At 31.3% G+C, this 17,992-nt stretch overlaps 2 protein-coding genes across 10 annotated transcripts; one reads left to right on the top strand and one right to left on the bottom strand.

Annotated features, from left to right (window-relative positions):
- Positions 1 to 149: 149 nt before the first annotated feature.
- On the bottom strand, positions 150 to 13,464 carry L(3)mbt (lethal (3) malignant brain tumor). Of its 6 annotated transcripts, none has more exons than XR_012046999.1 (17): positions 8,730 to 9,429; positions 8,006 to 8,210; positions 6,846 to 7,137; positions 6,138 to 6,374; positions 5,437 to 6,053; positions 5,118 to 5,277; positions 4,866 to 5,037; positions 4,599 to 4,776; positions 4,302 to 4,500; positions 3,744 to 4,199; positions 3,456 to 3,645; positions 3,261 to 3,382; positions 2,805 to 3,183; positions 2,640 to 2,714; positions 2,254 to 2,569; positions 1,884 to 2,100; positions 150 to 539 (listed from the first exon to the last, which is right to left on the bottom strand). XR_012046999.1 is itself a non-coding variant. In XM_072895318.1 (17 exons), exons 3-17 carry the CDS (start codon positions 8,207 to 8,209, stop codon positions 1,975 to 1,977), a joined length of 3,723 nt encoding a protein of 1,240 aa, XP_072751419.1. In that variant the 5' UTR covers position 8,210; positions 13,256 to 13,338; positions 13,446 to 13,464; the 3' UTR covers positions 1,531 to 1,974. The 6 variants fall into 6 exon arrangements, 5 of the variants coding, with proteins under 5 accessions (XP_072751419.1, XP_072751418.1, XP_072751421.1 ...); XM_072895318.1 differs by lacking the exons at positions 150 to 539; positions 8,730 to 9,429 and adding exons at positions 13,256 to 13,338; positions 13,446 to 13,464 and having other exon boundaries at positions 1,531 to 2,100; XM_072895317.1 differs by lacking the exons at positions 150 to 539; positions 8,730 to 9,429 and adding an exon at positions 13,256 to 13,413 and having other exon boundaries at positions 1,531 to 2,100.
- A 690-nt stretch (positions 13,465 to 14,154) lies between these two features.
- LOC140668244 (protein-L-isoaspartate O-methyltransferase domain-containing protein 1) lies at positions 14,155 to 17,422 on the top strand. Of its 4 annotated transcripts, none has more exons than XM_072897095.1 (5): positions 14,155 to 14,393; positions 15,394 to 15,722; positions 15,802 to 15,936; positions 16,028 to 16,279; positions 16,376 to 17,422. In XM_072897095.1, exons 2-5 carry the CDS (start codon positions 15,416 to 15,418, stop codon positions 17,368 to 17,370), a joined length of 1,689 nt encoding a protein of 562 aa, XP_072753196.1. In that variant the 5' UTR covers positions 14,155 to 14,393; positions 15,394 to 15,415; the 3' UTR covers positions 17,371 to 17,422. The 4 variants fall into 4 exon arrangements, with proteins under 4 accessions (XP_072753196.1, XP_072753195.1, XP_072753198.1 ...); XM_072897094.1 differs by having other exon boundaries at positions 14,156 to 14,412; XM_072897097.1 differs by lacking the exon at positions 14,155 to 14,393 and adding an exon at positions 14,670 to 14,691.
- Positions 17,423 to 17,992: the final 570 nt, after the last annotated feature.

The following is a 17,992-nucleotide window of genomic DNA, read 5'->3' as shown; positions in this document are numbered from 1 at the left end:
ACATACTATTATTTAATACAAACAATATATAGTTAGTAGTGTTAAAAAGTAAAGTTTCTACTATATACTTACATATGTGTGTTAAAGCAAGAAAAAATAATAGTTAACTTTATAAATCTTTATCGTAAAATCCCGATTACTCAAATTTAATAAAAGTTAAGTATTAATAATTATTGGTGTATGAAAAGTATCTATTTTATATATATATACACACACACACACACACACATATACAAATATATACATTGCAACTCAGTCAAATGATATTGCAAAGCAGCAGTAGATAATAAACCCTCAGTCGAACACTGTTCGGAAAAAAATTGATTGTAAATACAAATATATATACATATCGAATATTAATACTTATCTTAATCACGATGCACATTATAGATGATAAAATTATAAATGTAATTATAAAATTCTATCAAGATTTCATTGAAATGGGCTTGGACGTGCTGTGCCTAAAGATAATTCAAGATCCCTTAGCTGTCGGTCGGTAACATCGCGATAACAGATACATCGTCCATAGAGATTTGGCCCTATATGAAAAAAAAAATTGATTAGAATAATTATATTATAGTAGGAATATTATTTAATATTATAGTAGTAATATAAGATAAAAATAATCGTCAAAATACATATTTCAGATATATAAAAATAAAAAAATAATAGTTCGATATATATAGAAATGTGAAGATTTATTTTGACTACTATAATTGAACTAAACATATTATTAATATATTTGTTTTACAAATATGATAAATTCAATTATAATATATACTCATAAAATAAATATATTTTCAAAATATATTATAATAATTTTAAAATAATATTCTCAGTAATGAAAATGCAAAATACATATGATTAAATGAATTATACAACTACATATACTCAATGATAATTGTATATTATTTATTTAATTGTATATTATTAATAATTGTATATTATTTACAATTGCATTTTTATTATACACATTGGTATAATATGAAATAGAATTTTGATTAATTCTGGACACACAAAAATGAATTGCTGATATCGAAATCGCATAATGTGTAATATCAATTACTTATATGCATTGAAACAATATTTTCATTAATTTTTTGCGCAGAAAATTTATTCTTAGACGGTAATAAACGCGGAATAAATAGAGATTTTGACTATGATTTTATAATCCGTCGCGTTTCAAGCCAACAACCGACTGCGACTTGAAATCAAAGAGAAATATTGCAGTTCTTAAAACATTAATATAATGCAAACTATAATCGCAATACACAATTTATATAATTTTGTTCTTTATAGTTATGTGTCTTATTTTTTCCTTTTTTTCTCTGAAAAACTTAATCATTTTATTTCGAATGTAAAGGTTAATATAATACATGCATCTATAAAGAATTTTAATTATTTAACGTAAAAAAAGCAGAATAATTTAGATATAATATTTAAATATCAATATTCTTTTATATGTTGCTTTTTTTATATAAATTTGATTTCTAATTTCTAAACCTATTTCTAGAAACATACATGACATGATTAAGTGGAAAGGTTGCATAAGTATTTTATTACAATACTTTATAATTAAAACAATATTTACATTTGTACATGATCCACAATACTTATTTTATACGAAAAATTATGTCATATGATTGTAAGTACTTATGAACAATGCATGACTTTGAATTATCACACACATTGCTATAATTATCTTTCTTTCTCAAATTTCGATTTAAACAAAAAATTTGAAATAAATATTTCAGAACTCTTTAATCAGACGCTTATAATATATTCGTATTTGTCTCTCATTCGTTTCCAACTTGCTTACTGACATTGAATTGAAAAAATGACAATTCTGAAACTTATTAGCAAAACAATTTGTATTATATTACCTTATTAATGTTTTAAATAGAGATGATATATCACAACAGCTGCCATATTTCATGATTCAATCAATAAACATATGCTTTGCTCATGCATAATTCATGATGCTTTTTGACGTAATAAAACTATACTATTATAGAGCTTAATTGCAGGCCCAAGTCGTAGACATAGTACTGATACCAAGTCCTCTTGCGTCAACATTAAAAATGCTTCGCCATCAATATTCTGCAATGTAATAATATTACAAAACAATATATACAATATATGTATGTAATATAATTTAAATAATTAACAAATTTAATTTATTATTACTATTAAGTTAATTTTATCTATTATTACTATTTAAGTTATTATTACTGCACTTGCTCTAAAACTTACGTGCTGTCTAAAAACATTCCCAGCTTCTGCACAATTAGGCATACTCTGTATAAATTTAATCACTTCTTCATTTGACCACCGTCGTGGATTTGTAGTTTGTCTTGCTACTACTCTGTTTAAAGCATTGCTATGTTTCGCCCATACATGCGGTGCATTTGGCAATGGATTATATCCAGGATTATATACAGAATGATATAATTCTTTACGTAATTGCTTGTCTGGCATATTTGCAGCATATGAAACAGGATTCCAATGCAAATCACTATATGATGTAATATTGGAAACAGAAAACAAAGAGTCTTCCGAAATTGGGCGTCTAAAATTTAATGTTAAATTATAATTTTATATAAAAATGGAAAAAATTAATTTTTTCTTTTTCAACAAACCTTTTTTTTCGTTTTCTCGAAACTTCATCATCATCCGTTTGTCCGTCACTATGCAAATGTTTGGATTTACTCGATCTATGCAACAAAAAATCAATAAGTATTATTTATTCCACTCACCATATTCATATTCATTCTAATTTCATTTTGCTATGTTCTACTACATACTTTTCTGAATTTTCTGATCTATTTTCAAATTTATCATTTTTATCAGACAAATCTCCATCTTCTTGTTTAATCTCCTTCTCAATTATTAATAATCTGTCATCTGTAAACATAAGTTTATCAGATTTTTCACACTTTTCCATTTTTATTTTATCAGTCTTCTCTAATTTAGGTTTTTCTTGCATTTCCTCTTCAAAATCATAGGCTTCATGTCTTGTCGAACTAAGTCTATCAGGCATCTGTACTGATTTATTTAAATTTTGAAGAGAGTACGGACAACCGGATGCCGAATTATGTGTTGCAAATTTAGGTCCCTTTATATGTCCTATACCTCGGCAGCCATATGTACCACATTCTGGTCGATCGTTTAAATTATCAGGCGCTATAAAATAACAAAATAAGTCAGTAATATCGTATGAATTAGAATATTTTGTAATACGAACTGAAACGGATATTTACTAAGTGGTGGTTCCAGTGGATGACTAGTTTTCGAGCACCAGCCTACAGGATGAATATCAGTTGAATCATCGTCAACCCAATAGGCATGAGTTTCAGGCCAACCATCAAATCTTATTTTCAACCTATAAAAAGTACATAATTATTATCTCGGGAAATAAAAAATAGATAAAATATAAATATGTGATCAATACAAACTGGTGATCTTTCACATCCTCAACTGTTGCCACTCTAATTAGCTGAGGAACTCGTTTATCCACCGCTTCCAGTTTCATGCCACGTTTAAATGCACAAGGTGGTCGTTGTTTGAACGCCCTAGATGGTGCAGCCGTCGTGCCGGTTTCTCTCAAATATGCATCCCAGGTAAAAGATTTGGAATCTTTATAATCTAATTGCATTATAATTATAATTGTTATAATAGATTATAATTATATAAATACAGAAAAATATAAATAAATTGTGAAGTATTAATTTCAAACTTCTTACTATTTGGTGGCATCAAAAGACGCCCATTGTGATGAGACCATCCTACAGGATGAATATACGGTGAACTAGCATCAGCCCAGTAATCGTACACTTCGTCCCAGGAATCAAAATGGACCAATATTCGAGAATCCATCAAACCTGCTATGCTGGCAACACAAAGCAGTGAAGAATGCTTTCTATCTATCGCCTCCAACTTCATGCCCACGCGAAAACCCGTGGGAAAGACTGTTTGAAGCACACTTTTATTTGGAAATATATTCTTCGCTGCTGCAGTCGCTTTACAAATTTTTAGATATGCATTCCAATTAAAATTGCCAGTTACATAACCCTTTGGTGGATCCAATTTCTTGCCATTCTTTTCAGCCCAACCAGCTGGAAATATATTCATACTATCTGCATTTACCCAGAAATCATAATTTTCCGGATAACCATCGAAGTGCAGACGCATTCGATAACCTACATCATATATCATATATATATATATATATATCATACACACACATTTAAGAGAGATTTCATTTCATTATTATACTACATTATATGCATATCATAACTTGCCTACAATCTCGACAACAGTCAGAACACAATATCGCGAAGGATGTTCCGGATCTATACCTTCTAACTTCATTCCAACTCTAAAATGATTTTTACTGTAGGGAAAAGGATCCTTGAATAACTTAACAGGTGCTGCTTTTGCTTTACAATGTTCAAGATATTTTGGCCATGAAAAACCCAATTTTCCTCTTTGCCAAGGATACTGTACATAAAATTTGAAAAATTTCATTATTATATTTTAATCTTTCATGTAGTAATTTGATAATTAAAAATTATATCCAATCTATATTTAATTCTTACCTTAGATTCTGATGAATCTCCTTGACTCTCATCGTCTATACCTACTATAGCATCTTTTTCTTCATCCGTTTCCGACTTTGCCTTATCTTGTGTCTTTTCATCGGCCTTATCATCCATATCCTTTGACCATTGTGGTTCTTGTAATAATCTCTTGCGTTTCTTTTTCACACGTAACTCTCTATAAATAATAAAAATTTATATAAATATAAATGTTTCATTTTCATAATTATTCTATATTATTAACATTTACATATTCACAATGCATACTTTAAATCCTTTTCTTTTCGATTTATAGGCTGTTTTTTAGCTTCTATTATTTCTGTGCAGGAAGGACTACATGATATCGGACTTTCAAATTCAGCAGCCAATCCGTAACATCCGCAAGCTTCACAATGATACATTGTGTCTGCAGATAACGATCTAGATTTTCTATCATCAGCTAAATCAAATATATTCCACTATAGTCATATATAAATGCTTATTATATCAAATTATAAAAATGAATTAATTATAACTTACCTTTTTTATCTAGATTAGTATTATTAACAATCCCTAGATTGTTCTTCGAGGAATTTTGTGTCAAACATACGTTTTCTTTGTCGCCAATACCATCTTTATTTTGTTTACTGCTTTCATCTTCTTCCACTACTTCCATAATGCCAAATTCATTCATACGAAACTAAATGGAATAATAAATAAATCATTGAGGTATGCACATATACATCAATGTTTGAATGTAATAAAAAATTATAATGCTCATAAAATAGCATGATAAATTTTTAATTTTTTACTTCAAATATATGCTAACCAATGTTTTTCATTAATATTGCTTTCTTACCTGTAAATTACTCCCAGGTAAAGTACCAACACCATCCTTCCAATCTAAAACTTTAGTTGCATCAAAATTGGTATTGTTCTGATTCAAAGTATTTAATTGCTCTTTTGTTTCATCATGGTTATTATTTTTTGTTTCATTCTTATTGTCTGATATTGTTTCAACGCTACAATTCGTGGGAGTTTTAATAATTTCTATTTTTATATCATCATCCACATTTGTATTGAGTTTTGACATTTTATCCTCACTAGGAACGACTTTTATCAATGTAATATCATCATCATTTTGAGCTTTCTTATCTTTATCCTGTTCAGATTCTGGACTACTTAATGCATAATTAGTATCAGCCAGGCTGTCTTGAGATTTTGTAATATTTTGTTTTTTCATTCGTTTTTCAGCGGAACCTCGTAATATGTTGCTAATTGTTTTTTTCCTCTTTTCTGGCGGATTGTCTTCCTTTTTTGGAATAGGTGTGATAACAGCTGAATCTGGATTTTCAGTAATTTTTATACTATCTATGGTATTAGAATTACCCTTTGCATTTAAAAGACTCATTTTTGCTATTGGATGCAACGGTGGAGGATGTGTCGTTGAATTCGTCGTTTTTGACTCACGTAACACTAAAATAGGAAGTGCAAGAAAAATTATGTCTTTTAATATGATGTAAATATATACATATATTTCTAAGAAAAACTTGTTTATACCTGTTATAGTTCCTTTGCTTTCTGTACTGAGCTGACCATTATTTATTTTTAAATTAAACATGCTAGGTTTTGTCGTACCACTCTGCTGAGGAATGTTTACTGGCAATAGTAAGTTTGCCATATGTTTAGAAGGTTGACTCTGACCACTTGTAGTACTTGTTGATGTCTGAGCTAGTTGAGATATTACTGGAGTAATTACTAATTTTGGCTTGGATATTTGAGTTGATGTTAGAGCACCTAAAATTATAACATAATTAAAATTAGAAAAACATTATTAAACATTAATTTAAAAAAAAAACATTATAATTAAATATGTAGATATTATTTTTATCAAACATGCAGATATCATTTTATACATTAATATATATTATGTATTTAATATTTTATGTTTATTTATATATATATAAAATTATATATTACATATATATATATATATATATATATATATATAATTTTATATATAAATTTATATATATAATTTATATAATTTAAATTTATATATATGTATATATATATATATATATATATATATATATATATATATATATTATATACATACAATATAAATTTTATATATTTTTATATATACAATTTTATATATATTTATATGTATATATTATCTATGTAATATTTGTTTTCCTATATTATTTAAATTGGCAAATTGTGCAAAGTAGATGTGTTCTAAAATTTATAGAATGTAGAAATTACCTGCTGGTATAACAACAGATTCTCTTGACTTATTAGGTTTAATGAGAGTTCCCAGATATGCGAATGTATGCTTTCCTACTTGTGCATTAGTTTGACTTCCTTGAGTTGTACTCAGGGGCACTATCTGAGCAGTAGATGTTGATTTTCTAAGTACAATATGTTTTTGAGACTGTGAGGTAGCTACGGTGCTCACAGTATTTATCGGTCGATGTATCACAATATGTTGTTTACTTTGAGATGTAGCTACCTGCCCTGATCCTTGTATAAACACTTTATTTTGTCCAGTTACAATCTAGAACAAAATTTAATTTTAAATAACAAATGTAAACATGCATCTGATACGGAAAATTAGCTTGAAAAAATGAAAATCACAATCTTCCTTGAAACTTAATTTCTCAACAACTTTTAGCTAATTCCTCATATTAATTGCCAATATACACTGTAACATTTTAAACTATTTAATATTTATTTTTATGTGTAATATATTTAGCAACTTAGAAGAGATAAGACATATTAGATGTACAAACTAATGAAATTCATTAGTTTTACAAATTTGGAATATATTTTGTTTAATATAATTTTACTTAAATATATATTTTTAATTTAAAAAATTAATTTTATGTACATTCTTTCACTTGAGTCTCATTGCAATGTCTCTGTTAACCAAATCTATATTTACTATGAAAAGATGCACCACACATGTACTCACTAGACTACCACCTACACATAGAATCTAATAAGACTTCACCTATATATGTGCACACTAAGCATGTACTATATTTAGTACTGTCACATTTTGTTCCAGGAATATAAATGTAACATAATGCAAATCATTAAAAAATATTATTTTATAAGGATATCTATTCATTAATCTTAAAAAATATGATCAACTTAAAAGTTTTAATTTTAGGTTATTACAAATAATTTAACTATGTATTTTTTGTCCCTCTATATATAACACATTCTATTAAAATGCTTACATAAGATACAAATATTAATGTAATCCATGTAAAAAGATTTTCTATTTTTATCTGCAATATTTATTATTGTCTCTATTTCTATCTGCAATATTAAATTATAAAAAGAAAAACTAATATTAAATAAGATCCGCTGTTAGATAAGATACTGTTACACATATTGTATATGCTTCAAATAATTACCTGGTTATTAACTGGATTAATAATGGCAGTAAGTTGAGTACTAGGTGAAACAAGGGTTTGATTTGCATTTGTTGATTGGGTAGAACGTAATTTATTTTGTTGAATATATAGCAAAGGCATTACGGGAGTTGTTGAGCCATCCCTCTGCTGAGTCTCCGCACTACTATTCTCATCTATATCGTCTACTACTATTTCTTCTTCCATTCTGTTAACAAAGAGGACAATAAAATTGTTTCATAACTGAGCCTTGGAATATGAAATTGATCTATTTTGTAATCCATTACTGTATGATTATGAAAATAAATCCTCTTTCTTTTCTTAAATTTAATTCAGGATAGAAATACTTAAAAATATATATATTAAACTTTTTTTCTTTTATAAAGCAAGTTAATACAATAAATCGTTATTTTAAAAAATTATTTAAATTTTATGTTATTAATATTAAAAAAAAAAAAAAAAACATTTGCATACGTTTATACAAAACATAAAAATTAATAATTTAAATTTAAAATTATATATATAGTTAATATAGTTTAATAGTATTTAATATAGTTTAATAAAATAACACAAATATATTTTAAGTCTAAATAAAGTTTTATCTTAATGTAAATTAATGGATACATAATGGAGATGTTTTCCAATCTATTTTTAATAAATAAATCATACATTACGTAAAGTCTAATGCATGATGCATTTATTAAGAGCCCAGTACAATTTTACGAACCTAGTGGACATAATGTTTATCATCGGCATATCGCGTCGTTACCGTTGTTACATAATTCGCGGACGAATTGAAAAAAAGATTCTACCTTCGTAGAAATGCGAGCACAGCAGGGCAATCGGTAATACAAGTTTTTATCGTACGAATTTGTTCGTTAATCAAATTCGATACATTCGATGTCGTCGAGAACAGGGGAAAGAAGCGCGATTTAAATGGCGCGCCGAACTATATTGCAGCCGAATAGTACAGTAGTCGGAGCACTTAAAAACGCTTTTCACGCTTTGAAATTCACCGTGGACACTCGGCGGTGCCAAGTTTCGCGTCTTCCGCGCGATAAGGGATACACGTCTCTCGCGATATCGGAAAGAAGCGGGCCATCGCGGGCTGGCACTTCGCTCATTCAAATACTTTTGCAAATCTGTGTCCGTCGCGCATCATCAACTCACTCATCGACGAAGGAGGTAACGCGCGTATATTCACGACACTTTTCACTGAGGATAACCGAACTCACGACGAAATCACGGACGTGCACGCGAATCACCATCCACGCCCGGCGTCTTTTCCGACACGAAAAACAATAAATATATCCATCCACAGACTCGAGCACTTTTAGCAAAAATCTTCGCACATCTTTTGAGCGTTCGAGCCTCCAGTACGACAACTACTTCCCCATAGGCCGGAGGTGTAGTGGCGACGACGCGGCAGGTCGCCTCTCATTGGCTGTCGCGTGCGGTACAATAAACGGGTGCAGTTGCGCCGACCAATGGCGTTGCTTCAGCGCCGCCAACGATGCTCCATGTCACGAAGCTTTTTCCGAGTTTTTTGAAATCCAGGAAACTGCGAGTCCTTCTCGTATCGTCTCACCTTTTCCGATCGTTCTGCGATCGACGTCACATCGACATTCGCGCGTTTTTAATTACCGAGAAGGTATATATATATTTTTTTTTTTTGTAAGAAAGGCTCTCAGCCTCCCGCGCGATATTTTATGAAAAAAAGAACTACGAGACAAATGGCATCGACACTTTGCGAATGCCAACATAATACGATGTTACGTAGCTGAATTCATCTCGGCCAGTATCTTTTCGATTCTGTGCAACAATCGCGTAATCCGATAAAGAGCAAGAGTCTGGTCGAGATTACCTGTGGTGAAGGGAATGCTTGATATCTATATATATCACACATTGTTGAACCAACCCGGTATACATATTACACCGCGTTTTCAAATATCAGCTGATTACGCGATTGACTCACATGCGATCGATGAAAGATGTAAACTGAGTTTATAAAAACAAACTGATTTGAAATTGACTCGAATAAATTTCGTCATGATTCAGTCTCTCTCTAAGCCTTTAAAAAATTGCTATTATTATATATATATATATATATTATTGATTCTATTTTGCTGGAATTCACCAAAACGAATCAGTTAACATTGCAATCTAAACGCTACAGAGCATTTGTAGTACACTCCAAGTGCAGAAAGTAACTTAAAGGAACAGATACCTTACATGTATTATAATATTAAGCGACATTGTGGTATCTTTATCTCATTAGATTCCTGATTGGTTGATTTCTCCGTATATATTTTATATGCAAATCCGTCTGAATAAATGTTTAGTGACAACAATATGGCATGTACGAGATGATATATCGTATAATACATCGACAACTAAATGCTCTCATCAAAATTATAATAATATTAATATTTTCCACGCTAAATTCGTTCTTTCGTTAAATATCTTTTGTTTCTTTCTTTTAACCTTTCACACTAAAGTAGAAAATCTTTTCTATGTATACTTGTTAACGATGGTATACGATATATAATATTCGTTTAGCAACTTTAGTTAATGAGAAATACAATCTACGAAAACAATGACATTTCGATGTGACTGTATACATTCTGGATGATCAAATGATAAACGAGATGTAGAATGATATTAATTTTTCTTGTTTTCAAATCCGCTCGCGGTGACATAGATATTATATACGATCGATATTCGTTGGACGGTCTGCTTGTGTTTTAGAGATGATATCAAAGCGCGATTTATAACCGCATTCGACATGTATGAAAGATTAAATATAAAAAGCCGAAAAAAAATAAATAATGACGCTTAAGCTAAAAAAAACACAAAAGTAACGGTGGAAGATTATAGTTTCATAATATTCAAGGCTAATATATACAACGTGTAACGAAAGAATGATACTCTGTAATATATTATTATCGCACGAATAAAAATATATTTGCGCTTACCAGTTCGTATTGACATGTAGTTCCTCGCTTAAAGAGCAATAGATTCTACAGTAGATTATACAATACAATATTAAATTAACTAATAAAAATGTAATTTTAGATTTTTTTTTAAGCAGCACTCACCCGATGCACACGAATTAATTATGATGCATTCGAGATGGAATATCTAAACCGAAACCGGAAACCATATTATTAACGTCGATACAAGGTCTGTTCGTTTTGTTAGCACTTTCCACACTCAGATTCTTTTCTAGTTTTCTCTCTCTCTCTCTCTCTCTCTCTCTCTCTCTCTCTCTCTCTCTCACACTAACCTATTAAGACTAAATCGACCACCTTTTTGTGCCAGCGATATTTTTGATAAGAGCCTAACTAGACAAACTTGCATGCTTATGCATCCTAAAGTGGACATAAATAAAGAAAAAAAATGTATGTTTCTCATACGCTTGCGCAGTGACATCACAAGAGAAATCCATTTGTGTGATTGGATATTTCTTTAGCTATTTTCTTCAAAGCTCGAGGGTCGCGCACGATCTATTGTTGTTATAGAGTTTATGGTCAAACAAAAACTCAAAATGCCTTCCCACGTCCACGTGAGAATCAATTTCGATACACTCGGAGCATGCGCATGTCTAGATATTCGTATATCATGACTCGGAAAATTTCATCTTACAATTTGACATCTATAAATATTCAGTACATGTAGGATAATTCAAAAATAAAAATAATTCCTCCTATACAATATTAAATTAATAAACAGAAATATACTTTTAACTTGTGTTTAACTAACAATTCTGATGCTCGAACATTTAAGACAGAATATGCAGACAGTTCGAATACGCCCCAATGGACCTAACTTGACTTGAGGTAGCACGGCGCGAGACGATTCCGTATTTCTTGTAATATCGATATATGTAAATCGAAAGGGAATGCTCTTCTAACCATTTCTGACTTTACTGCGATATATATATATATATATATATATATATATATATATATATATATACACACATACATAGACATATATTATATACATATATAAGTACTATATATATATATATATAATATATATATATAATATATATATATATTACTTGGACAATAAGTAAACTTTGTGGATATAAATTATATCAAGCAAATCATCGAAGAAATTCGAGTATTATTTCCGCTATAAATCTCTATCTCTAAATTTTATCAACTTTGATACTTTTCTCGACGATATATGTATAATATTACGACAGATACGCCAGCTGATTACTATTAAAACACACTATTAAAATATTAAATGCGAAAAGAATCATTTTCATTGTTCTTGCGTAGTCAAAGCTCCCGCTTTAACCTAAAATTGTCATCAATGCAATTTATTCGCAATGTGTATTTTGTTAAGTATCGAAATGATGAGCCGATAGTAACAATACCTCGATAAATGTTCCGAACATATGTTTTTCACGTCACTCGATCTTAATTTTGACAAAGAGTTGAGTCGACAACTATATTCGTAATTCGATATCCATATATGCACATACAAATGCAAATATTAAATTACACTTATCATAAATTATATATATGCTTTGAAACGCGCTAATGAGACGATATAAACATGAGCCCGCGGTAAGGAATAACAAAATAATTTACACGTAAACAAATTCTTCGTATTTAATTAATAATTTTTCTAAAAACATCTTTGAAATTTTACAAATGTCATACGTTGTTTAAATATTAAAAAAAAAAAAAAAGATGCAATATTGCACAGCGCATCGTAAACAATGCAAAAATATAAAAAAATGACTTTTTATAAAAGACTTTTTATTTTACCTATTATATATATGAAGAATATTTAAATTATATTGACTGTCAGATTTTTGCACTAACCAAAGCCTAAATCTTTTGTATCATGAAAAGAAAATAAAGTTTAACGAAAAGTTCGAAAAAGTGTGTTGTAAAATGTTCATGTTCAACATATATATATTACCTGGACGAGTGGTGGCATAAAAATAAATGTAAAATGATTATCGCGACATCTAAATTAAAAAAATATATGTTTGAGCTTCGAGCGCGATCGAGTGAATTGTGCCAAATGAAAAAAAGAATCTCATCGACGCACAACCACATATATATGTATATATATATATATATATAATATACGCAAAGTGTAAATGCACAATGTTACGTTTGCACATGTGTCGCGTGTTATATTCGCAATCGCGCTTGTAGCTTTCGCATATATGTTACATGATTGTAAGAGGCTCTCGTGTCATATATACTTTTGTGGTATACTTACTAGAGACAACGGTAGAGTATATCTGTCTAAGAGAAGGAAGGATGATTTTAGCGACACACGCTTCGGAGAACAATCACAAAAGACTGCGAACAATTCCAAGTGACAGATAATACTCCATGAGTACAATTAACTATTTTACGTATCGACGGCGCGTTATATACGTAGGAAATTGTACGAATGCAGAACTCACGTTTTAAAGCTGCCCTTTGGAAGCCATCATATGAGCTAAAGAACACTATCAATGTACGATATGAATGGACGCGATCCACTTGACGTTTTTAAATGCTCCCAAACTTCTATGTCTCCGTATAACATAGGTCCACGTGAATCCAAATAGAGCGGTTAAAATCGCTTTTTGAAGCACTTGTAACGTTAACTGAACCGCAACATCCAATGACGCTGAGTGAATATAAGACAAGTCCCTCGCGCATGCGCTAACACTAGCACGCAGCCGCTTGTCTCCTCTCAATTGCAAATATATTTTTTGTCAAAAATATATCGCATTGGATTTTCCAAGAGAATATTAGAATAAACAGGTAAAAAAAGTTTTCGATTAAGCGATGATAATTACCACAATTATTAACTTGTTGCCGGTTTTTTGTAATCGACTTTATTAACTTAAATTTCGAGGCAGAAGTTCAATTAGAGACAACAAATGATAACCTGAAAACAATAACCGCGTCTTTTTTAATTAAGGCATATTAGTTCGTTGGATATAATTAAAGATTCACTATTCTAACGCGAAAACACTATGTTGCCAGAAGCGACGATAATTGAAGAGTGTTGACATTACCGACTGCAAAATTGCCACGATAATTGATAATAATTCACCGCGAGGGCGCTAGTGCATCCGTAATATTCCGATGATTTTGTCCAATGGCGTAGGAACGTTCTGTCAGTCGCTCAGTTTGTTTTGTAGTATCAGCTGATGGACTTGATGAACCTTTCGCGTTATAAAAACACAAGTCCCACCGCAAGGAGGCCGTTCTAGTGTATTCTACGGCAGTACGTCGTGTCGTATCGTTAACGTAATATGCCAACAACGTTCTCGGTTGCTAACGAAGTAATAGCAGCGAGACGAAGTTTTTTTCCGCTTTAACGACGCATCGACTCCATATTATTCGCTGTCATCGTCAAAGTGTGTTTTGATTTGTGTGGTAATGCCTGTTATCTAACTTTCTAATTAACGACAACATGTCGCTACGTGTTACGCAGCTTGAAAACCCTATACATTTACATCTATAGATATAACGTAATGCGTTAAGCGTCAGCGACATTATTGTGTTGGGAAATTATAAAATAGACATACACTCTGCCAAAAATTCTTAAACGCGCTTCCTCACTTCGTCGGACTTCTCGTTCATCCACTACCGAAACCGTTATTTCAGGGTTCGTTCGTTATTCGATGTGAGAGAGAGACGCGAGACGTTATTATCGTAAATAAACATAAGTTTATATCTCGTGTGTTTTTTCTCATCGTATATTACGGGTTTATTATTCTATTCGTCATTTCGAAGTGGATAAGCCGCGATGTCATATGTCGCATTGTCGGATCATCGAAGATAATCGAGAATTGATAATTAGAAGATCAAGTTAGATTAACGACATTGTTCATTGTATCGACGTGACTTTCATATTACTCATATAATTAATGCTTCATATGTACTTTGACCTAACAAGTTATTTTTAAGGCCAAGTCTATGTCTACAGGTTTCATTATTTTCTAGTATTTGAAAAATATATATCATGCAATTCAGTAAATTATTGTTACATAAATCGTGAGAGAATATTTGTGCAAAAATCTTGACACGGGACTTGCTAATGTGCTAATGTTATATTCAAGTTAGAGTTCTGATTATTTCCGAGTCATTACTTTTTATAAATATTATCATTATCACTATAAAAGGTGATGCCCTGGGTACATAATATCACGCAAATACATATAAATATAACTTCCTTATTGACTTTGAAAGAAGAATATTTTATCAGTTTCTTAGTTGCTGTTTTACTATAACAATAATATTATTTCCAAATCTAAAATCTTCCATTCATTTTTTTTATTTACATATATATAATTTTGTGTGTGTATATGTGTGTAACATACTAATAAACTTATATGTTTATTGGATGAATCATAGCACTCTTGATACTTTGATAAACATGGGAGGAGCTGTAAGCAGTGGACAGGACAATGATGAATTAGTGAATAATTTAATGACATCAGGATATATCAGAACAAAGCAAGTGGAGCAAGTTTTTAGAGCTGTAGATAGAGCTGACTATGTGCTATCTTCTTGTCGAGACGGCGCTTACAAGGATCTAGCATGGAAACATGGAAATATACACTTATCAGCTCCCTGTATATATAGTGAAGTATTAGAAGGACTTAGTTTAGAACCTGGCTTAAGTTTCCTAAATCTTGGATCGGGGACTGGCTACCTCAGCACAATGGCAGGACTGATATTACGTAAGAAAGTTGCTGTTTTAACATGTATGTATATATTATAACACATTCAATATGTGTGATATTTTTGTATCTTCTTTAGAACAACATGGGACAAATCATGGCATTGAATTGCATGAAGATTGTTTAGAATATGCATATAATAGATTGGAAGAGTTCAAGCAAAAGTCATTGGCTCTAAATGAATTTGATTTCTGTGAACCAATATTCATACAAGGTAAGGTGATTTAACAATAAAAAAGTGACATAATGTGAACTTGAATCAAATGTTATATTAATTACATAATAATATATTCAATATTCAATAGGAAATTGTCTTAGCATCATACCTAACAGACAATATGACAGAGTATACTGCGGAGCAGGATGTCCTGAAAGTCATGAAGCATTTATTAAGCAATTTGTACGTATTGGAGGTATATTGGTAATGCCTTACAAAGATCAACTATTACGTGTGCAAAGAATGGATGAAGATATTTGGACGCAGTATACAATGCTTCCTGTATCGTTCGCAACTCTAGTCATACCTCCAGCTTCAGAACACAATTTATTTCATCTGCGTATGTAATTTATATACTTCATAGACAGTTACTTATTATTCATTGTTTATATGAGACAAAAATATCTTACACTATTTTCAAAATTATATGTTGCAGCGGAGTGCAACCCTTTACCTCTGCAAGAGTTGTGTCGTGGTAGGATCCGACATTATCTACGTCAAAATATCTGGCGCGAACATCCTGAGCTAGAGACCGAGAAGCCTGTAGTACAGGGAAGAACAAATGTAGCGCAGCAAGAGGAAATTCCACAACAACGTATCCGACGTTTCGTAATACCCATCTTTGAGGAATCCGATGAGGCCTTAACCGACGACGAACAGGAAATTGGACGAGCGCGTTTCTTACTAAATGCGCGTCTTGCTGACGCACATCCTGGAGAAGCAATTACGACGACTTTGCAATTAGTACGAGCCGTCATACAACCTAATCAAAACGATAGCGAGGAAAATCAACGGGTTTCGAGTAACGTTAGAGAAGATACTCGAGACACCACTGTGACCACGAGTTCTCAAGTACGTCCACAAAGACGGAAATTACATACGAGTTCACCTTCAAGTACAAGCACAGACGGTGCAAGCGACACGGGTCACAGTTCGACTACTGTGACTGCGGATGTAAACGACAACAACAACGAGGAGGAGAACGAAAGAGAACCGAGGAAATTGAATATGACAACTGAATATTCTAATATGAGTGACAGCGACAGTGACGCTGAGCAAGAGAACATTTTCGCGCAACGTAAGAAAATCGCTAAACGAGAGAAGACGGATAGCGGTATAGTGGATGATGTGAATTTCAGTAATGAGGAGGGTAGTTCAAGCTCGAACACCAATCAGTCTGACTCAGACATCACTGATACAACGGACACGGGTGACGCGATGGATGTGGAGCTATCTGACGTGGTTTACAGCTCTTGCAGAAATACATGCCGCTCTCGCTCCACGTCGAAAGACACTACCTGTCGTAAAAGCGCAACTGTCGTACACTTTATAGATAGTAACGCGTTCGCCGTTTACATGAGGGAAAAGATACAACAGTTACCATTGCCTTTTTCAATAAAGCTGTACATGAATTATAATCGTAAGTTATAAGCGAAACAACGTTATTCTTATTTGAAAAAAATACATCACATTTAATACGCAATGATTTCACAATGTTTTTTTCTCTCGTGTATTCATTTCATAAACTTATATAGTTCACAGCGAGTTCCACCATCCCAAATAATGTTTTCAATACAAATTCCTATCTCGCGCGCGAGCTATCATGTTTTTCGTATCTTATGACGCCACTTAATCGCTATTGATATTATACCTTGTGCCGCTGCAGATAAGAAATCCTTGACATACGACTTTCTGCCAATATTAAATTGTCCTATTGTCACCCCTATATCCTATACTTTTTTTTTATATTAATGTTGTTATATTTTATTGATATTATATATTAATATTATTTATCTTTATGTAACAAGTAGAAACAAAATGTATATAAATTAAGATAATTAAGAATAAGATTAGGAAGATTTTTTAAGATATCCTTAGTAAGATATACTTTACAAAATAAATCGGCACCAGGATTAGGATATTCTGAAAAACGTTTATATTTCAAAAATACTGAATAGCTGAGAATGTTAAGGAAGATAATATAAGAGACTAAAAGTTACCGATTCGAATAAATTCGAAACGGGAAACACACGGAATTATATATAAAATAATA

This window comes from Anoplolepis gracilipes, chromosome 7 (assembly GCF_047496725.1).
Source record: "Anoplolepis gracilipes chromosome 7, ASM4749672v1, whole genome shotgun sequence".
NCBI lineage: Eukaryota > Metazoa > Arthropoda > Insecta > Hymenoptera > Formicidae > Anoplolepis > Anoplolepis gracilipes.
The sequence above is the reverse complement of the archived record's forward strand: the minus strand, read 5'-3'. Positions and strand labels throughout refer to the sequence as shown.